General features: G+C 38.7%; 1 protein-coding gene across 1 annotated transcript in view; it reads right to left on the bottom strand.

The window, feature by feature from the left end:
- Positions 1-15,584, bottom strand: part of NKAIN3 (sodium/potassium transporting ATPase interacting 3) — a 243,862-nt gene that overhangs the window by 54,968 nt on the left and 173,310 nt on the right. The window contains exon 4 of the mRNA XM_048508266.1: positions 5,606-5,803. Coding sequence (XP_048364223.1) covers positions 5,606-5,803 — 198 coding nt within the window. The remainder of the gene's footprint in view (positions 1-5,605; positions 5,804-15,584) is intronic.

Here is a 15,584-nt window from a genome sequence, read left to right as displayed (position 1 = left end):
CATGTAACTGTTTAAGACTACACTATTTTTTATATCCAACTTGCTGCTGCCTGTTACAGCTGCAGTATCTCAATCACCACCCCTCTATTAAGGTACAGACCTCTCTTTAAAATAACTTCAAAAGACATATGTGCACTTTATTAACTACACATAGTAGCCTTTCCCATAATTTAGTTCTTTTAGTGATGGCCTTCCTTCCTGCCAATAGTATGCTTTTCATTAATGGGAGCAATGAAATTTATGAGGCAATATCTCCCAAATTTCAGCTACAAAAGTTACAGAAAGGTAATGAACTGAGGATACTTTACATAGCTCTGGATGGTGGATTGCTCTTAATAATGTATTTTGAGTAACTGACTTTTGTGTTGAGCACTGTATTTCATACCGGTATGTCAAGTTTCCTGCCGTCTTAACCAATTTAAAACAAAGATCAAGTAAGTGCTTATTAAAGCACTCAGATTGAAATTTGTTGGATCCAAATATGCCCCAAATATGTTTATTTTCTTTAAAGAATCCATATATTTCATCTTGTTTAAAGCAAAAGTAGTCAGTTTACTATTAACCCACCACCTCTGGTGTTCTTTTGTCATACCTCAGTGGTCTGAGGTCTTCTGCTCTTTCAAAAAGTCCTCTTTCACCCTAGAATTGCCTTGAAGTATGTGTATTATGCCACCTCACCTTTAGGACACTTTCAGCACAAAGCCTATGCTGCCCATTCCACATGGAAGTCTTGTCTAATTCCACTACAGCAACCAAGCCTTAACTGGAATAACTATATATGGTATTCCCCTGTTTAGACTCATTTCCACCACCTGTCCCTGTCTTCCTCTGCCAAATTTTTAATAATAATAATAATAATAATAATAATAATAATAATAATAATAATAATAATAATAATAATAATAATAATAATAATAATAATAATTTGATTTGATAGATGGCTCTATTCCCGAAGGGCTCGGAGAGGTGTACAAATTAAACAAAATAACAGTATACAAACAAATCGAATAACATCATTAAAATCCAGTTAAAACAGTAGCAACAGTACATTATAAACTGTTTACCTGTATTTTGTAATGTGCCAAGATGCTAATGGTTCTATGTTGTTTTTATTTCTTTAATATCAATTTGCTAGGATTCAGTGTTGCAGATGGGCAGTTTGAAATTTATGGTATGCAATGAACAAATATTTTGTCCTATTATCTTGAGCTGTATTGAACAGTAGATTGATGTAGATGTAATATTCCCTTCACTATAATACAGCAATTAGGAATAGGATGCAGAATCATATGCTTGCTATACCACCTCTTTCCCACCATTCAGTTTAACTCTAATGAAATGGTTTCAGTGATAGGTATCATGGCTAGAATTCCTGCTTAATACAGGCTCTAAAGAAAGGATCTGGCAGGCAAATTTTAAGAAGGGGTGGAGGAAAAGAGAGAATTGGGGTTTCTTGTTTTATTTGGGTTTTAATTGGAATTTTGTAAAATTATTACTATACACCACTTTGAACCACAAGGAAAAGCAGTGTATAAATGTTTGAATAAATACATAAATCTTCGCATTATTTCTTTCAGCATTTCAAATGATTATGATAGCAATTATCCACTGGCCCTTAGACTTTTAGGAATGGGACTTTTTGCTTCTCTCTCCTTCTTAGTCTACTAATACAGGCCTATGTGTTGGAATAACAAAAGTGATTCATAGACATTGTATAACAAGAATATAAAGTGACTTGTTTAACATTCTTTGAAGACTACTGAATATAATTGTGAGATTTTGCTTGTAACCTCAAATTATTATATGCTTCTTTTAAAAGTAATTTTAATTTTAAAATTTACTGCGAGCTCACTACTTTGCTATTTCACTTGTACAAATGCAAACATGATAACATTATTAGTTACACTAATAAAATTTGTTGCATTGTAAAAAGGCTTGTTACATTTCTACAACTTCATGAAAATAAGTTACATTTCAACTGTACAAGGAGGAAAATTATATTTTTAGAATTAGCTGAAAACAAAATAGTTTGTAAGCAGATAAGTGTTTTTTTAAAGATGTGAATGGCCCTTTCCGTGTGGGCCACGTGAGTGGAGGTGCACCGGCATAGTTTATGCCGCTGCACCACCTGGGGCCTTTTGCAAGACAGGTCCTGCTGGTCCAGGAACCGGCAGCACGCCCTCCAGATGGGCCACGCCACTCCTAGTGCCCTTTTACCTCCTGCTGGCTTCCATTGCTCTGTGGGGGCCAGGGGACACGTCCCGTGGTCATAGCAATGCCTCTGGGGTCGGAGGCCAGGAGGCATGTCCCATGGCCTCCACAGAGCGACCAGAGTCAGCAGGAGGTAAAAGGGGACTGGGATCAGTGCAGGGAAAATGCCAGCTTCCACATGATGCCATTCACTCGGCACCGGATGGAAGCCGGTGTTTTCAAAAAAACTCAATGAGTGAGTCGAGAAAACACCGCTGTGGGGGAAAAACACTGCTGCTGCAGCTGTGAAATCTTCTCTCCCACAATAGCATTTTTACTGGCCCCATGCTGGTCTAAAGGTGTCATGATCGGTTCTCCCTCTGTATCAGAAAGTGAAGACAAAGGCAGCCTACCACACACCCTGTTAATCCCCCCACTGGCAGCGAAGGACTGTTTCAGGAGTGGAGCCATGAGAGCAGCTGTTCATCAGAAGAGGATGAACCAGCTGTTGAGACAGAGTCCTCTGCAGGGCCCTCGGAGTCAGGACTTTCTCAGAGTCCGCCCTCAGCACCCCAAGCAAACAGTCCTCCCAGTTCACCCACCCCTTTACAGCAGCGTCGCCAACGGTTACTCCTTGAATTAGCTTAGCACAGATGATCAGCTTGACTGGCTGCTTGTCATTTGTAAGTTACAAGCAGGACCAGCTCCCTGAAGCAACACTCCTCCAGAATTTCCACCCTCACGCTGATAAAAGACAGCTCACAGCGGTGCGTTTTTGCAGAAGGCAATTCGTCACTTTGATGGCTACTCTGCTTCGACTCCGTGGATTGCTCCATGGATTTCTGGTAACAACCCTTGGACTTTGCCCCCTGGACCTGCTCTTTGGATTTTGATGACCTGGTGGACTAGTCAGCTTGCTTACTGGTTGTTAGACTGAACTCTAACCAGTGCCTTGTCTGGTGCCTTAAGGACATTTCTTGCCTGTATTTAACCTGCAGTAAATATCTGTCAGCTGCACCCTGTCTTCTGTCCGTCCTTGACAGTCAGTCCATGAAAAAATGGCCCGTGTGGAACAGGCCAGTGTCTGGCTTTAGTTCAATGACATTTTATGGTTGAAATATCATTTTAGGGAAGATGTTTTACCCAACAGAGTATTTAACAGAATCTTAATTATACAGATGTGTTTTAGGCTAATAAGAGAAACATGATCCACTTGAACATACTTAAATATATTCATGAATTTGCTACTTAATTAACAGAAATGTGTGGAAATTTAGCTTCACCTAATATATCGGTTGCTAAATGCCAACATTGTGCCTTCTATATTGCTGCTTATGAATATAATATATAAAAATATAACACAGTAGTTTGTAACCCACATTATGACATATACTAGCAGTAAAGCTGGTTGAATGAACAAATACAACAACGTCTAGGAAACTGTCGATTAACAGTGCACTCTGGGGAGCCAACCCCTCCTACCTTTTCTTCCCACTTTGCCCTGCCATTTAACACATATAATGAAAACCTAGCCTAATTATTCAATGAAAAAAGCTTACTTGCAGATTTCCACCCCTACAGAGATAGTGTTCTCCGTCTTTGCAAATGGGTTCCCCTTTCTCAGATTCAACCCCCCACCCCCAACACACAGACAGACTGTCCTAATTTTTCAAACAGGTTCTCCTTTCTTAGATTCTTGTAACATAGGATGACTTTACATCGGGAAATCCAGTTTCCAATGAAGTTTTGAAGTGTCTGCCCTGGAAAATAATTTTAATTTGACTGAGGCAACTACTGAATTGTCTTTACCATTCTTGTGCCTATTATTTCTTTGTCAGTGAAAACTGAAAGAAGTGGTTCTGTTGCTCACAAATACCAAACATATGTCTGGGATTTATTATTAGACTTCGTGATTTGGTAAACCTGAATCAGAGAAAAAAAAAACTGATACAGCTTTTAGTGACAAAAAAGCTGAATACACCTGAGGCCGAAAAAGCTGAATAACATTTGGCTTTTTTGGCTTTCTCTCCCTCCTTTGAGAAACCAGCAGATGAGGGAGGGTTACACCCTGTGTGTCAGGTTGAGGAGAACAGGCATGGGGGCGGGACGGAGATCTGTCAGATCTTGTGTGCTGGGCTGAGCTAGCTCAGCCTAACATGAAAGATCCAAGCTTCTCTCATTCCCTTCCAGCCTTGTGGGGCTAGAAGGGCATGGTGGGGATACATAGATCTGTCACATATTGCATGCTGGGCTGAGTTACCTGACACGCAAGATCCACACCTCTCCCGTGCCCTTCCAGCCCCATGGAACTGGAACAGCATAGGAGGAATATCAGAGAGAATCTTTCCATCAGCCTGAAACTGGGCTGGAAGTGCATGGAGGGGCAGAGATCTGTCAGATCTTGCATGCTGGGCTGAGCTAACTCAGCCTGACATGCAAGATCCACATCTCTTCCATGCCTTTCCATCCCTATGGGGCTGGAAGAACATGGGCAGGGAGAGATCAGAGAGAATCTTTCTCCTCCAATGCTTTCCAAGCACACCAAGGTTTGGAGTGGACTGCTGGGGGCAGTTCTTCCTCTCTCCACATCATTTCCCAAGCGCATGAAGTTTTGAAAAATACTGAAGCAGAGGAATAACTGAAAATTTTCAGGTTCAGGATTTTTAAATCTGAATATTGACAATAATAACAGCATAAAGTGAATATATGTTGGCTTTATTTGGCTTTACTGATAATTCCTGATTTAAAAAACTGAACCTGAAATTTACCAATATTTTTCATTGGTGTTCAAGCCTAGATATCATCACAGGGTAGATGCAGATGCCTATGGTATGAAAGTTTTCTATGTGCAGAAAATTCATACAGATCATACAACCTGTATATATCTTGCCAACCAACAAAATTAATCATTACTTGTGGCGGTGTAATTCCAAATTCTCTTTTTCCTTGCCTCAATGTTTCTGTTTCTTCAGTGTTTTTTAAAAGTTCTATATGCATTTTACTCTCTCTAGTGATTGATTCAATATAGCAGAGGATTAAATCTAGCTTATTTCCCTGCTGATTTAAGCAGCAGATTTTGATGTGATACTGAATCAACCATTAAAGGGAGAAACACATGTGAGGACTTTTAAAAAATCTGACAAAACAGGAACCTGGAGACAAAGAAAAAGAGAATGAGGAAAAGCCCTAAGCTTTGATCAACAACATTTTCAAAACATGTATCCCTTGCTGATATATTTAATGCTATTTCATAGAACCAAATTTGAGGTGGTGGTGGCTTTTGGCCTTGAGTTAATAACAATACCCACGTTGACTAAAAGTAAAGCAATAAACAAGGAACTGAAAAAATGTGTTAACTTTTACAAGGCAGCACAAGAATTACATTATCTGGTTTCAGTGGAGAATGAACACTTACGGAGAGTAATATTTGGATGGCACTGTGAATGACCTCTAGATACTGGAAGTCAATGATGCAGCCTGTCACAGAGACATAGGAAAAATCATCTAAAATCCCAGGAGCTGAAGGACGCACCACTCTTCGCATGCAGCCTGGCCCATGCTCTCGCCACCAGGATCGATGCATTGAGATGTTAAAGGTCATGAGGTCAGTTTCCTAGTAAACAAAGGGAAAAGGGGATTAAATATTTTGTTAGAATCTCTATCCTACTTACAAGAAACACTATGTTTTCCAGGCTGGGTGTACCTTCCCTCCCTGGCACTTGAAACACTACCAACAAGTTAGGATCCCTGAGAAATAGTTATTATTACTAGCTTGTTGGTAGTGTTTCAAAAAAAATTCGAAAGAAAAATATAAATCAAACCTCCAGCGGAACATCAGCAGGCATACAGGAAAGTAACAGAAATAGTAGAATAGGGAATGCTAAGGGACTATGAGAGGAACAAGGAGTTCCCAAGATATTGGAAGAAGGTGTTTGCACCCTGCCATGCTCCCAATGATGTCAGGATAAAATGTGGAATTTGGAACTGTGCTCAGAGGAAAGTGTGGAATTTTCTGGAGGGAGAGAGTAATAATTTGGTTTGCTGATCCCAATTCATACAAAAGCCAGGGGTATTTTCCTCATCCCTAGAAGAAACACATGAGGCCAATCTGTTTTCCATCACTAAGAGAAAGAAACACAACATACAATGATAACAATGACATTATTATCTCTAAAATAGAGACAGATTTGTAAAATTTTCTTCTCCCGTTAAATTGGCTTCTCCATACACAATAAATACTCTACTTGCCAATACTTTGAATATGTTTCTTATAAAACCCTTTCCCTTGGGTTTTTTCTCCTTAAACATTTGCCTCTTCTCACTCAAGTAGTTCTGTATTTTTGTATACTTGTGTATTGCAATGTCTTATTTTCTTCCCTTTCTTGTTTATGTTATTTTGACCTTGGTGCCTAGCAGTTTCAGGAGTATGACACAGCATGATGATGATGATAGTAATGAACTACTAGAATAAATCCCTTGGATACAAATTAATCATTCAAAAGCAAAATGTTCGGATCAGATAGCCTCATTCCCCATTAAAATGATAGATTGGGTCATTAGATTCTCATCACTTAATAGTGTACTGTAATGCCTTCCTCACACAGCCATTAGTTCAGAAGAGCTGGACGCTCAGAACATATGAAACTATTCTCTGGCACTATCTAGACAGCCTAGTAGAAACATAAATACAGTGGGGGTGAGAAATCAAGAATGTGCCAACATTGCAGTAGCAATGCATGTACCATCTGGTGCTGTTATCACAGTTACAACATGCTGAGCTGGGGAAAGATATGCTATCCCTGAGAACACCCTCAAGATGACATTTGGATCAATGAATGGGAGCTGCACTTTGTGCAAAAATGTATGCATTGGGAAGGCCCTAAAAGTTTTATGTCCTGTTTGAAATGATCATACACCAGAAATACTGATTTTTCTGCAGTTTCCAATATAGTTCTATAGCACAGATAAATCTGCACTGTATTCATGAGTAAGACGCCAACATATTCACAATTCGAAAACCAACAGTGTGAAATATTTGCATTCTGGTTTGGGATAAAAGTGGACACAATCATTCGCCTCTTAAGCGCTTCCCTATTGGAGCATATTGTGGGAAGAACCTATCCTAGTATTGTGAAAGGAAGGAAGGAAGGAAGGAAGGAAGGAAGGAAGGAAGGAAGGAAGGAAGGAAGGAAGGAAGGAAGGAAGGAAGGAAGGAAGGAAGGAAGGAAGGAAATTAGTGTCATGATGGCTGCCTTGAAATAAACATGGTCACACATATAATATATGGAGTAAGTAGCCCACTTGTTCTGACTGTGTAATCTGCCTTGGGTCCCTGTGAGAAAGGGAGACTATAAATAATGTAAATATATCAATAAATATGCCTGTTGTGATCAACAGCTACCAAGAATATCAGCCTCCCACATATAACCATTGGCACGGTATTTATGAATATTATCCTAAGACTATAGTGAAAAACTTCATTTAGGAAATGGAAGCACTGCAAAACCAAAATATTCACTCTTATGGATGAATCCAATGGCATATATATTCCTTCTTCTGGTAATTCTTTTGCTCAAAAAAAGGCTTGAAGCTCCTCTTCTTAAAGCTAATCAAAATATTGTTCAAAAGCATGAGAGTATTCTTTCTGTTACGGCATAGATATTTCTCTTTATACTATTCAGTATTTAATGGGGTGAAGATGATTAAAATGACACATGGACAAAGAATTAAGCCCAAATCCTTGTTAACTATTCTTGTCAGTATTTTATTTGTTTATTTATTTGTTCGTTCGTTCGTTCGTTCATTTGTTTGTTTATTTAATATTATTGGATTTTTATAGCACTCCTTCCTTTGCACGCTCAGGGCAGTTCACAACAATAGACAAACAGGATAAAATACAATAACCATACCATTAAAACCATAATTTAATTTAAAACTATTAACCCAGATGGCGAATACAACAATAAGCTCTAAAAGTAAAGGAGAAGATAGAAGATAGAAGAATACCTTCTAATAGAACCTCCCAATAGAGGAAGTGTAAGGAACCTCGAAGGACCAGAAATCAAGTAACTTTGAATAGTTCTTTATTTCATAAACTTCAGGAGTCACAATACACGGAATGCAGATTCTGAGCTTTCCCAAAACAGGTTGCCTCTTTTACGGGCAAAACGGCTCCTCCCCGAACTCCCAGCTAGAATTCCCACGACAGAAAAAGGCAAGCTTCAAACGTATATGATAAGCGCAGACAGCAAGGTTAACTAACACGGCCATTCTGGGCAAAGAGCCCAGCCCGAGGAATGTTCCAAGGCCAGACTGGCTGAACAGAAACACACACATCAACCCACAACCTTACAGGAAGTAGTAAAACATACAAATGGCCAGTATAACAAACTTATAAACATCTCTAACAAATCACACATAAATCTGATCATTTTTCAGTAATTTACCTACTCTAATGAGAAATTAATTTGAATCTCCTCAAGAGAAATAAATCATATTGACACTACTTTGGCAGTAAGCAATATTGATGTTAACACAATATATGTTTGAATGAATAGGCTGAGGACTGAATTGTAAAATGGCAAATCTTAAAGTAAATTTTATGCCAATATGATACGATAGAGACATTTTAAAGTACCATAAAATGTAACCACTATTTGATTAGTGGCAGATATATATTTGGATGTGCAGTATTGTTATGAACAGAAGTGTAAACATGCAGTAAAATATGAATGTATTTTCTACCCTGAACAAATAAAAAGACAAAATGTATAATATTTTATGCAAAGTATAACATATTGACCATATAAATAATGTCAAAAGAAACTAATCTTTGGAATTACTTTGGAATTACTTTGGAATCACTATACAACCAAATGCCACACCAGTAGTATCAGCAGTTTTGAACTCCTAATGTCACTTAATTTGCTATACATATTAGCTAATGACTGAGATTAATTTTAGCCTTTTAGCTAGCAAGAAGAACAATTTATGATTTAAGTCACCAAGACATGAAATGTATTGCTTTAAGCTCTTAAACTATTTGACTGAAGTCTATGGCAACATACATGATTTTCAAGTAGAATAACTAACCACAGGCTAGCCTGATCTTGCAGATATCAGAAGTTAAGCTGGGTCAGCTATGGCTAGTATTTGGAAAGGAGACTCTTATGAAATATCAGAGTTTTGATGCAGAGGTAGGCAATGGCAAACCACCCTCAAATGGCTCTTGCCTTAAAAATCCTAAAAATAAATCAACTGTGACTTGATGGCAAAAAGAGGAAAAGCTTCAGTAAAAGGTTCTTTTCTTCCATTCTACCATTTAATGGAAGAGGGAGAAATGGTTAAAGTCTAGTAGGAAATAATTAGCACAACTAGTAGAGACAAAATGAATTTTATAAAAATGGACCCAAATCCAAGGTATATAAACAACTACTGTCTAAGTGATATATACTGGGAAAAGCTACCCCCACCCCACCCCGGCCGCCTCTTGGATCCCCACAGCAGCCCCAGCCCTTGGCTGCTCTGGCGTTTCCTTGCTTGTGAGTAAGGAAATGCCAGACAGAGTATTTGCCTGCTTTAGCAATCTTTGGAGCATTGCCCTTTTTGGAAAATTATAGAGGCAGCTTCCCTGAAGCTAAGCCTCAGAGTCACAATAAGGGAAAGGAAAAAAATGGGTAGAGTGAGTAGGTGGGAGGGGGACGACGAGCAGCAGCAGTGGCGGGGTGGGGGTGGGTAGCTCGCATATAAGTCGAGGAGGGCTTTTTCGGCACAAAAATGTGCTGAAAAAGTCGACTTATCTTGAGTATATACGGCTTTTGGAAGACCAGAAAATGGCTTAGTTACTATCCCTTTTCAAGTTTTTCATATGCTTTTACTTTCAGACCTCAAAACATAGATGTAGCAAGCTGAGTACCTGGAAAGCTTCCCAGAATATACTCCTGTCTTAGTATAATAGTTTACACTTCAGAAAACAAGGATTTCCAAGGAGAACTGTTGTCTCTGTAAATTATAATAGCCAGAGGGCATCACATGTATGCTTCCAGGATAAAACAGATCATACATTTTTTTAAGCAATGGATCCAAGTTTTCCTTTAATCTTCTTGTAATGAGTGATATCACAGCCAATCATTCATCTTTTGCTGTGACTTCTCTTTATGTCCAGCACTACTAGAAAGAGAACTCCATTTTGAGAACTTATAAAATGTGACAAACTCCTGCATGCTTAGAGGTACAACTTGTTGGACAAACAAAACCTGTGCCTCACAGCATAAACATGAAGCGTGAAACAACCCCATAGCTGCTGTAGCATTATTTATTTATTTGTTCATATCATATCATGCTTTCTCACCAAGTTTCAAGATGGCTTGAAACAAAATATTAAAACTGGTGCAGTCCAATAGCATAAAATGTGCAGCGAACAATGCAATAGTACTTGGATTACAGAATTAGAAAAAAATGCAAACAATAAACTAAAGAAAGATATACCACAAAAATGCAGAAAGCAGAGCACAATACTAATGCAGTAAAAGCCTTAGCTGCTGTGGTACAAGCATACAGATGATTGGGCTGATAATGTACCAGTAAAGACCTGGACAGTATACAAAGCATATATCCTTGTTATTTTATCTTGAAAGAGAAAAGGCCTAGAACCTGACTGGGTGAACAGATGATTTCTCTGTGGACCCAAACTAGAGAAATAAAACATCAAGGGCAGCAAGAGGAGGAGGAGCCATTGAAGAGCAAACAGGAAAGAGGAAGTTCTGCTCTTTGAATTTTGGACTTTGTAATACAGGGCACTATTTGTTAGGACTTGCCATTGTTCACATTTCCCATTCTGAAGCAGGGACATAGGTAAGGGGGGTTCTCGGATTCAAGCCCCTCTCATTACATGCCCGGCTTGCTTGAAACAACGCATGCAATGGAACAGCCGGAAAGCCCTTAGTCACCGAACCCACCCCATAAAAAATCTATACCTACGTGAAGGGAACTGAAGATCTGTCTCTGCAATTTTTGCTGTGTTTGCAGCAGTTATGATTCAGTTATATATACTGTTGTAAAGTTGATAGGTTTATGATAAATCTTACCTTGAAAACTATAATACCTTGAATATATTCTTTTTGAGGCAATTTCATAATTGCTTGAAAGCAAAAAAAGTGCTGTCCTTTATTGTCTTGAATCCCTGACCAGCAGTCTTAGTGGAAAAGTTAATTTAGGATAGGGGTATAGTTGGGTTTGGTTGGGGTACAATAGTACAAATGGTTTTGTTTATGCTGAAGTACATAGAACTGATGCATCAAATTTGCACTGAAGGCCTATTAAATTTAAGCTCTAAAACAATACATGGACAGTAGCTGTGTGAGACAGGTCATTTATGCATGCACTACTTACTCTGCAGCTATTTGCTTCACTGTGAGTTTTTCCTGCAGTCTTTTGTTTACACAGGGATTCTCTCCCTGAGAAGTGTCCCTAGCCAAACTAATCCACTTTTTGCCCACCCCCCACTTTCTTGTTGTTTCTACGCAACCTTCATTGGGGGAAGTTGCCTGGCACCATTTTTCCTGCCTTCTGTGATCTAGTGTTACACCATGTCAATTTCCTGTCAGTTTCACTGGGTCTGTTGTTTTCCAGTCATAGCCCTTCAGTGTGGGGAAAAAAATCCCTCTGAATCTTCTGAAATGGCGGCCCAAGAGTGGGAGAAATAACTGTGGTGTGGGCAAGGGAAGGTGGGGAAGAGCGAGAAAACCCAAAGAAAGTTCAATGCACGCTGATATCCTTCACTTTCTCTGCAAAGCAAGAGGAAAAGTTACATTTTCAGAAACCATCTGACCTTTTGACCTGAAGGCGGAATAACTGACGAAGAGGGGTAAATGTGTACGTAACCAAGAATCAGACCTGAAGAGAATGTAAGCTCAATGTGAAGGAGACCACAAGTGTTCAAATAACTACAGAGATAACAGCAAATGGGCACCTATTGTAGAAGGAAAAAACCTGTTTTCAAAATGACTCATAATTGGTGTCAGCAACATTGCAAAAAAAATAATTTAATGATGGGAGCATCAGCAAGCATCTTTCCCACTCAGAGAGCTGTAACTGGATTTTAGAAGATAGATACATTAAAATTCAGAGTAAAATGTCTCTTGCAAGAAACTGATTTCATCACAGATCATGCTAATCAAAACAAGTCAAGAAGTAAAAACATTTCTAAAATTCAGCAAACTGAGATGGCAAAAAGTTTTTCATAGCTGATGCTGCAGAATATCCTTGGCTGGAGAGATCTCATGCATTGCATTATTGGTTTTGGATGCAGATAAATAGGGATATAAGGGGGAGGGGGGAGCAATTGTATGTTGAGTGCAGGATATGACATCATAAACATTCATTAGAGAAACAGCTTAAATAATAGGGAAATAATTCACTTCCATGAGTCGTAACTTATCAATTGTTGTGCAATGACAGATTGATTAGAACATTCCTATAGTTCAAAAGATTGTAAGCAATGACTTTAAAGTAATTTGCTCTCATAAAGCAGTCAGTAGCTTAGGAGCAGCTATAATTTTGGAATGAGTTAGTATCTTTTAACCAATACCTCACATTACATTCATCTTGTCAATTCATCTGACTGCAAAGTTCCTTGGGGATCTATAACTCTTGCTGTAGCTTGAATTATAATGAAGTAGGTCTAACCCTGTCTTTCACTTCTGCAAAAATTTATTCCAGGCTGTTATATATAAGGTCAGCCTACATTTGCAGAGTTGTTACTTTCACTTGATCTGCTGAGAAATGGCAGTATAACTAAGAAAAACACGGCCTTAAAGGGATAGTGATATTTTGGTTTGTTTGTTTGCTTATTTTAGGTTTATGTCATAGGTTGCTGCTGCTACTACTGCAGTCACCCCTATACTTAAATATATTTCTCCAATATTATCACTCTTGGATATGTTTGCCAACCTCCAGGTGGTGACTGAAGATCTGGAAAAGCAATTTCAGAAGCTCATTTCCAGTCATTCTCAAGGATTGGGCTGCAAAAGATACCCAAATCCTTTACATGATAATGTACACCCTGGCTCTTGTAAGTAGAAGAAAATGTTCCTTCACTTGGAAAACTGAAGCACTAGACACAAACCTCCATTTACAAGTGTCAATTTGTTTCACTCTAGGTAACCTGTCTAATATAGTGTAAGATGCTGTCAGTTATGGAGAGATAATGGCAGGTTACCATGGACAACCTTAAGCTGCTGTCACTGGATTTTTTACATTGGCTTTTCAAAATACTTGCTTTAATATTATGTAAGTATTTATCTTAGCTTTAGTACTAGAAAATGGGCAGTGAGTATGCATTGTAAAGAATTAAACGACAATTGCAAATGTCAAATTAAGAACGGTCTGGAAGAACTGCCAGCTTTAAAAATAGCCTCCCCAGACATCTTTCCCCCTTCATCTCAAGGAGACCATATATGTTGCAAATATGTACAGTGAATGTGTGTGTGTGTGGGGGGGGGTGTAATATAATCGTGAAGATAGGTTCCATTTTCATTGGAAGAGTATATGAATGATCCAGCCTGTTTGTCCATTCAGTCTCACCTAATTTCCATCCTTTCCATCTCCCCCTTCCCATGTAGCTTTTGTCCACACAGGTCCTATGATTCTTGGCACTGCCTTTTTAGTGTCCCCCACACCTCCCTTTTTTCAGCACAGAAAAGCTGGTTGGATTCAACCCTACAAATGTAAGCACTACAACTTTTTTTCCAGGGTTTTGGGAAACTGGATTCCCAAACTGGATTCATTGAGAAATAACACATACATAAGCTGGTTTTACAACCCCAGTGGCCTCAAGATCATATGGAGATTGGTGATAAAAGTCTCTTGTTACCCACAGGAACGAAAGCATCCCCATCTAGAAGGAGGGACCATTTACCCACTTGACCATTACTTTTGAGGCCTGACTGGAGGGGCCAGGGGTGCACCATATATCTTATTTCCAATAAGTAGGATCCAACTCATCACATACTTACTAATTTCTCAGCCTTTTGGAGGCTTATAGCCTAAGAAGGCTGGCATGGAGAGGAGGTGGATCAAGAGACTCTGAACTTCCAGTGAATGTGCACACGTTGACAGCAGAGCACAGGATGATAGTAGACCTCTAAACTACACATGATCATTGTATGCTGCAAAGACCCTATGCTTTCTGATACATTGAGGAATTTTTCTCTTCAAAAGGCAATCAGTCTGTTCCCACAGAAACTGAGTAGCTCTTTCTTTTTTAGCATAGCATGTGAGTGATGTTATATAGGTATACAAATCTTGTCCCACCCTTTAATTAAAATAAATTTATTCAATAAATTGGGCTTCTTCTTCTCAGTCCCAAGGACTTTCCCAGCAAACTGCAGAACATCACTTTATTTCTACACACTATTCCTTGGCAGAAGTGATTTGGCACCAGAGACTTTTGAACAATTTAAAAAAAGGAACTAGAAAATTTATTAAAACTAAGTTGTTTGGTGTTGTCACAAAGAGAAAACAAGTAAGTTTCAATATCAGGCAGTTATTTACAGTGGGATGTTGCTGTTTCAGTTTAAACACTACTTTAAGAGTTGGACATGTCTCTCAGTCCCTGGCAAAATGGCAAGTTACAAGTAACTTTACAGAAAACTTTCAAATGCTGGCAGTTATTGTTAGGAATTTATAATTTTATATAGGTCTGTGCATCTCCAGATGCCAGAATTATCATAACTCTATCATCTGTAGAAAGATTGAGTGAATGCTTTTACCCTGAGGAAAAATCTCTAGTAGTTTGACCTAACACCAGGCTAAGGATAATCTACCAGAAGATTATTCCCTATTCACATAGATTATTATCAGAATTTTCCCTTTGGACCTTTAGAAGAATCCCTTCCTTCTTTGGGTACTGACTGAATTAGAAGCCTCACTGCCTCTCTCTTTCAGCATATCTTTCCCAAAGATAAACAATATCCCTATCTGTGTCTGTTTAAACAGCTGCCAGGGAACACATATCAGACCAGTCACATCTGTCTGACAATTCCCTCAGAAAGGAAAGCTATCAGTTAAGAGTTCAGAGTTGTTCACTCAATCTCTGTCTCTCCAAATTCTTCTCTAACTGTTTTTTTCCGTTCAAAATAACCACTCACTGATTGGCTGGAGGAAAGAGTGCCAGTTAATCAGAAACCATCTCTATTTCTTCCTTATGCTTCTATAGTTAACGTTATATTCAGGTGGGCTCTCCTTAGTTACACATTGGCAAAGTCCTGAAATCTGTCACATATGCACTGAAAACATATAAAATGTGGTTGAGTTATTCTACCAGGAATACATCTAAGAACTGAAAACCATCTTCTTCAACCCTGTGTGTGTGTGTGTTAAGTATCATCAAGTCA

Source organism: Sphaerodactylus townsendi, linkage group LG09, assembly GCF_021028975.2.
Source record: "Sphaerodactylus townsendi isolate TG3544 linkage group LG09, MPM_Stown_v2.3, whole genome shotgun sequence".
NCBI classification, from domain to species: Eukaryota; Metazoa; Chordata; class Lepidosauria; order Squamata; family Sphaerodactylidae; genus Sphaerodactylus; species Sphaerodactylus townsendi.
Note: the sequence above shows the minus strand (reverse complement) of the source record. Positions and strands in the feature narration are given on the sequence as shown.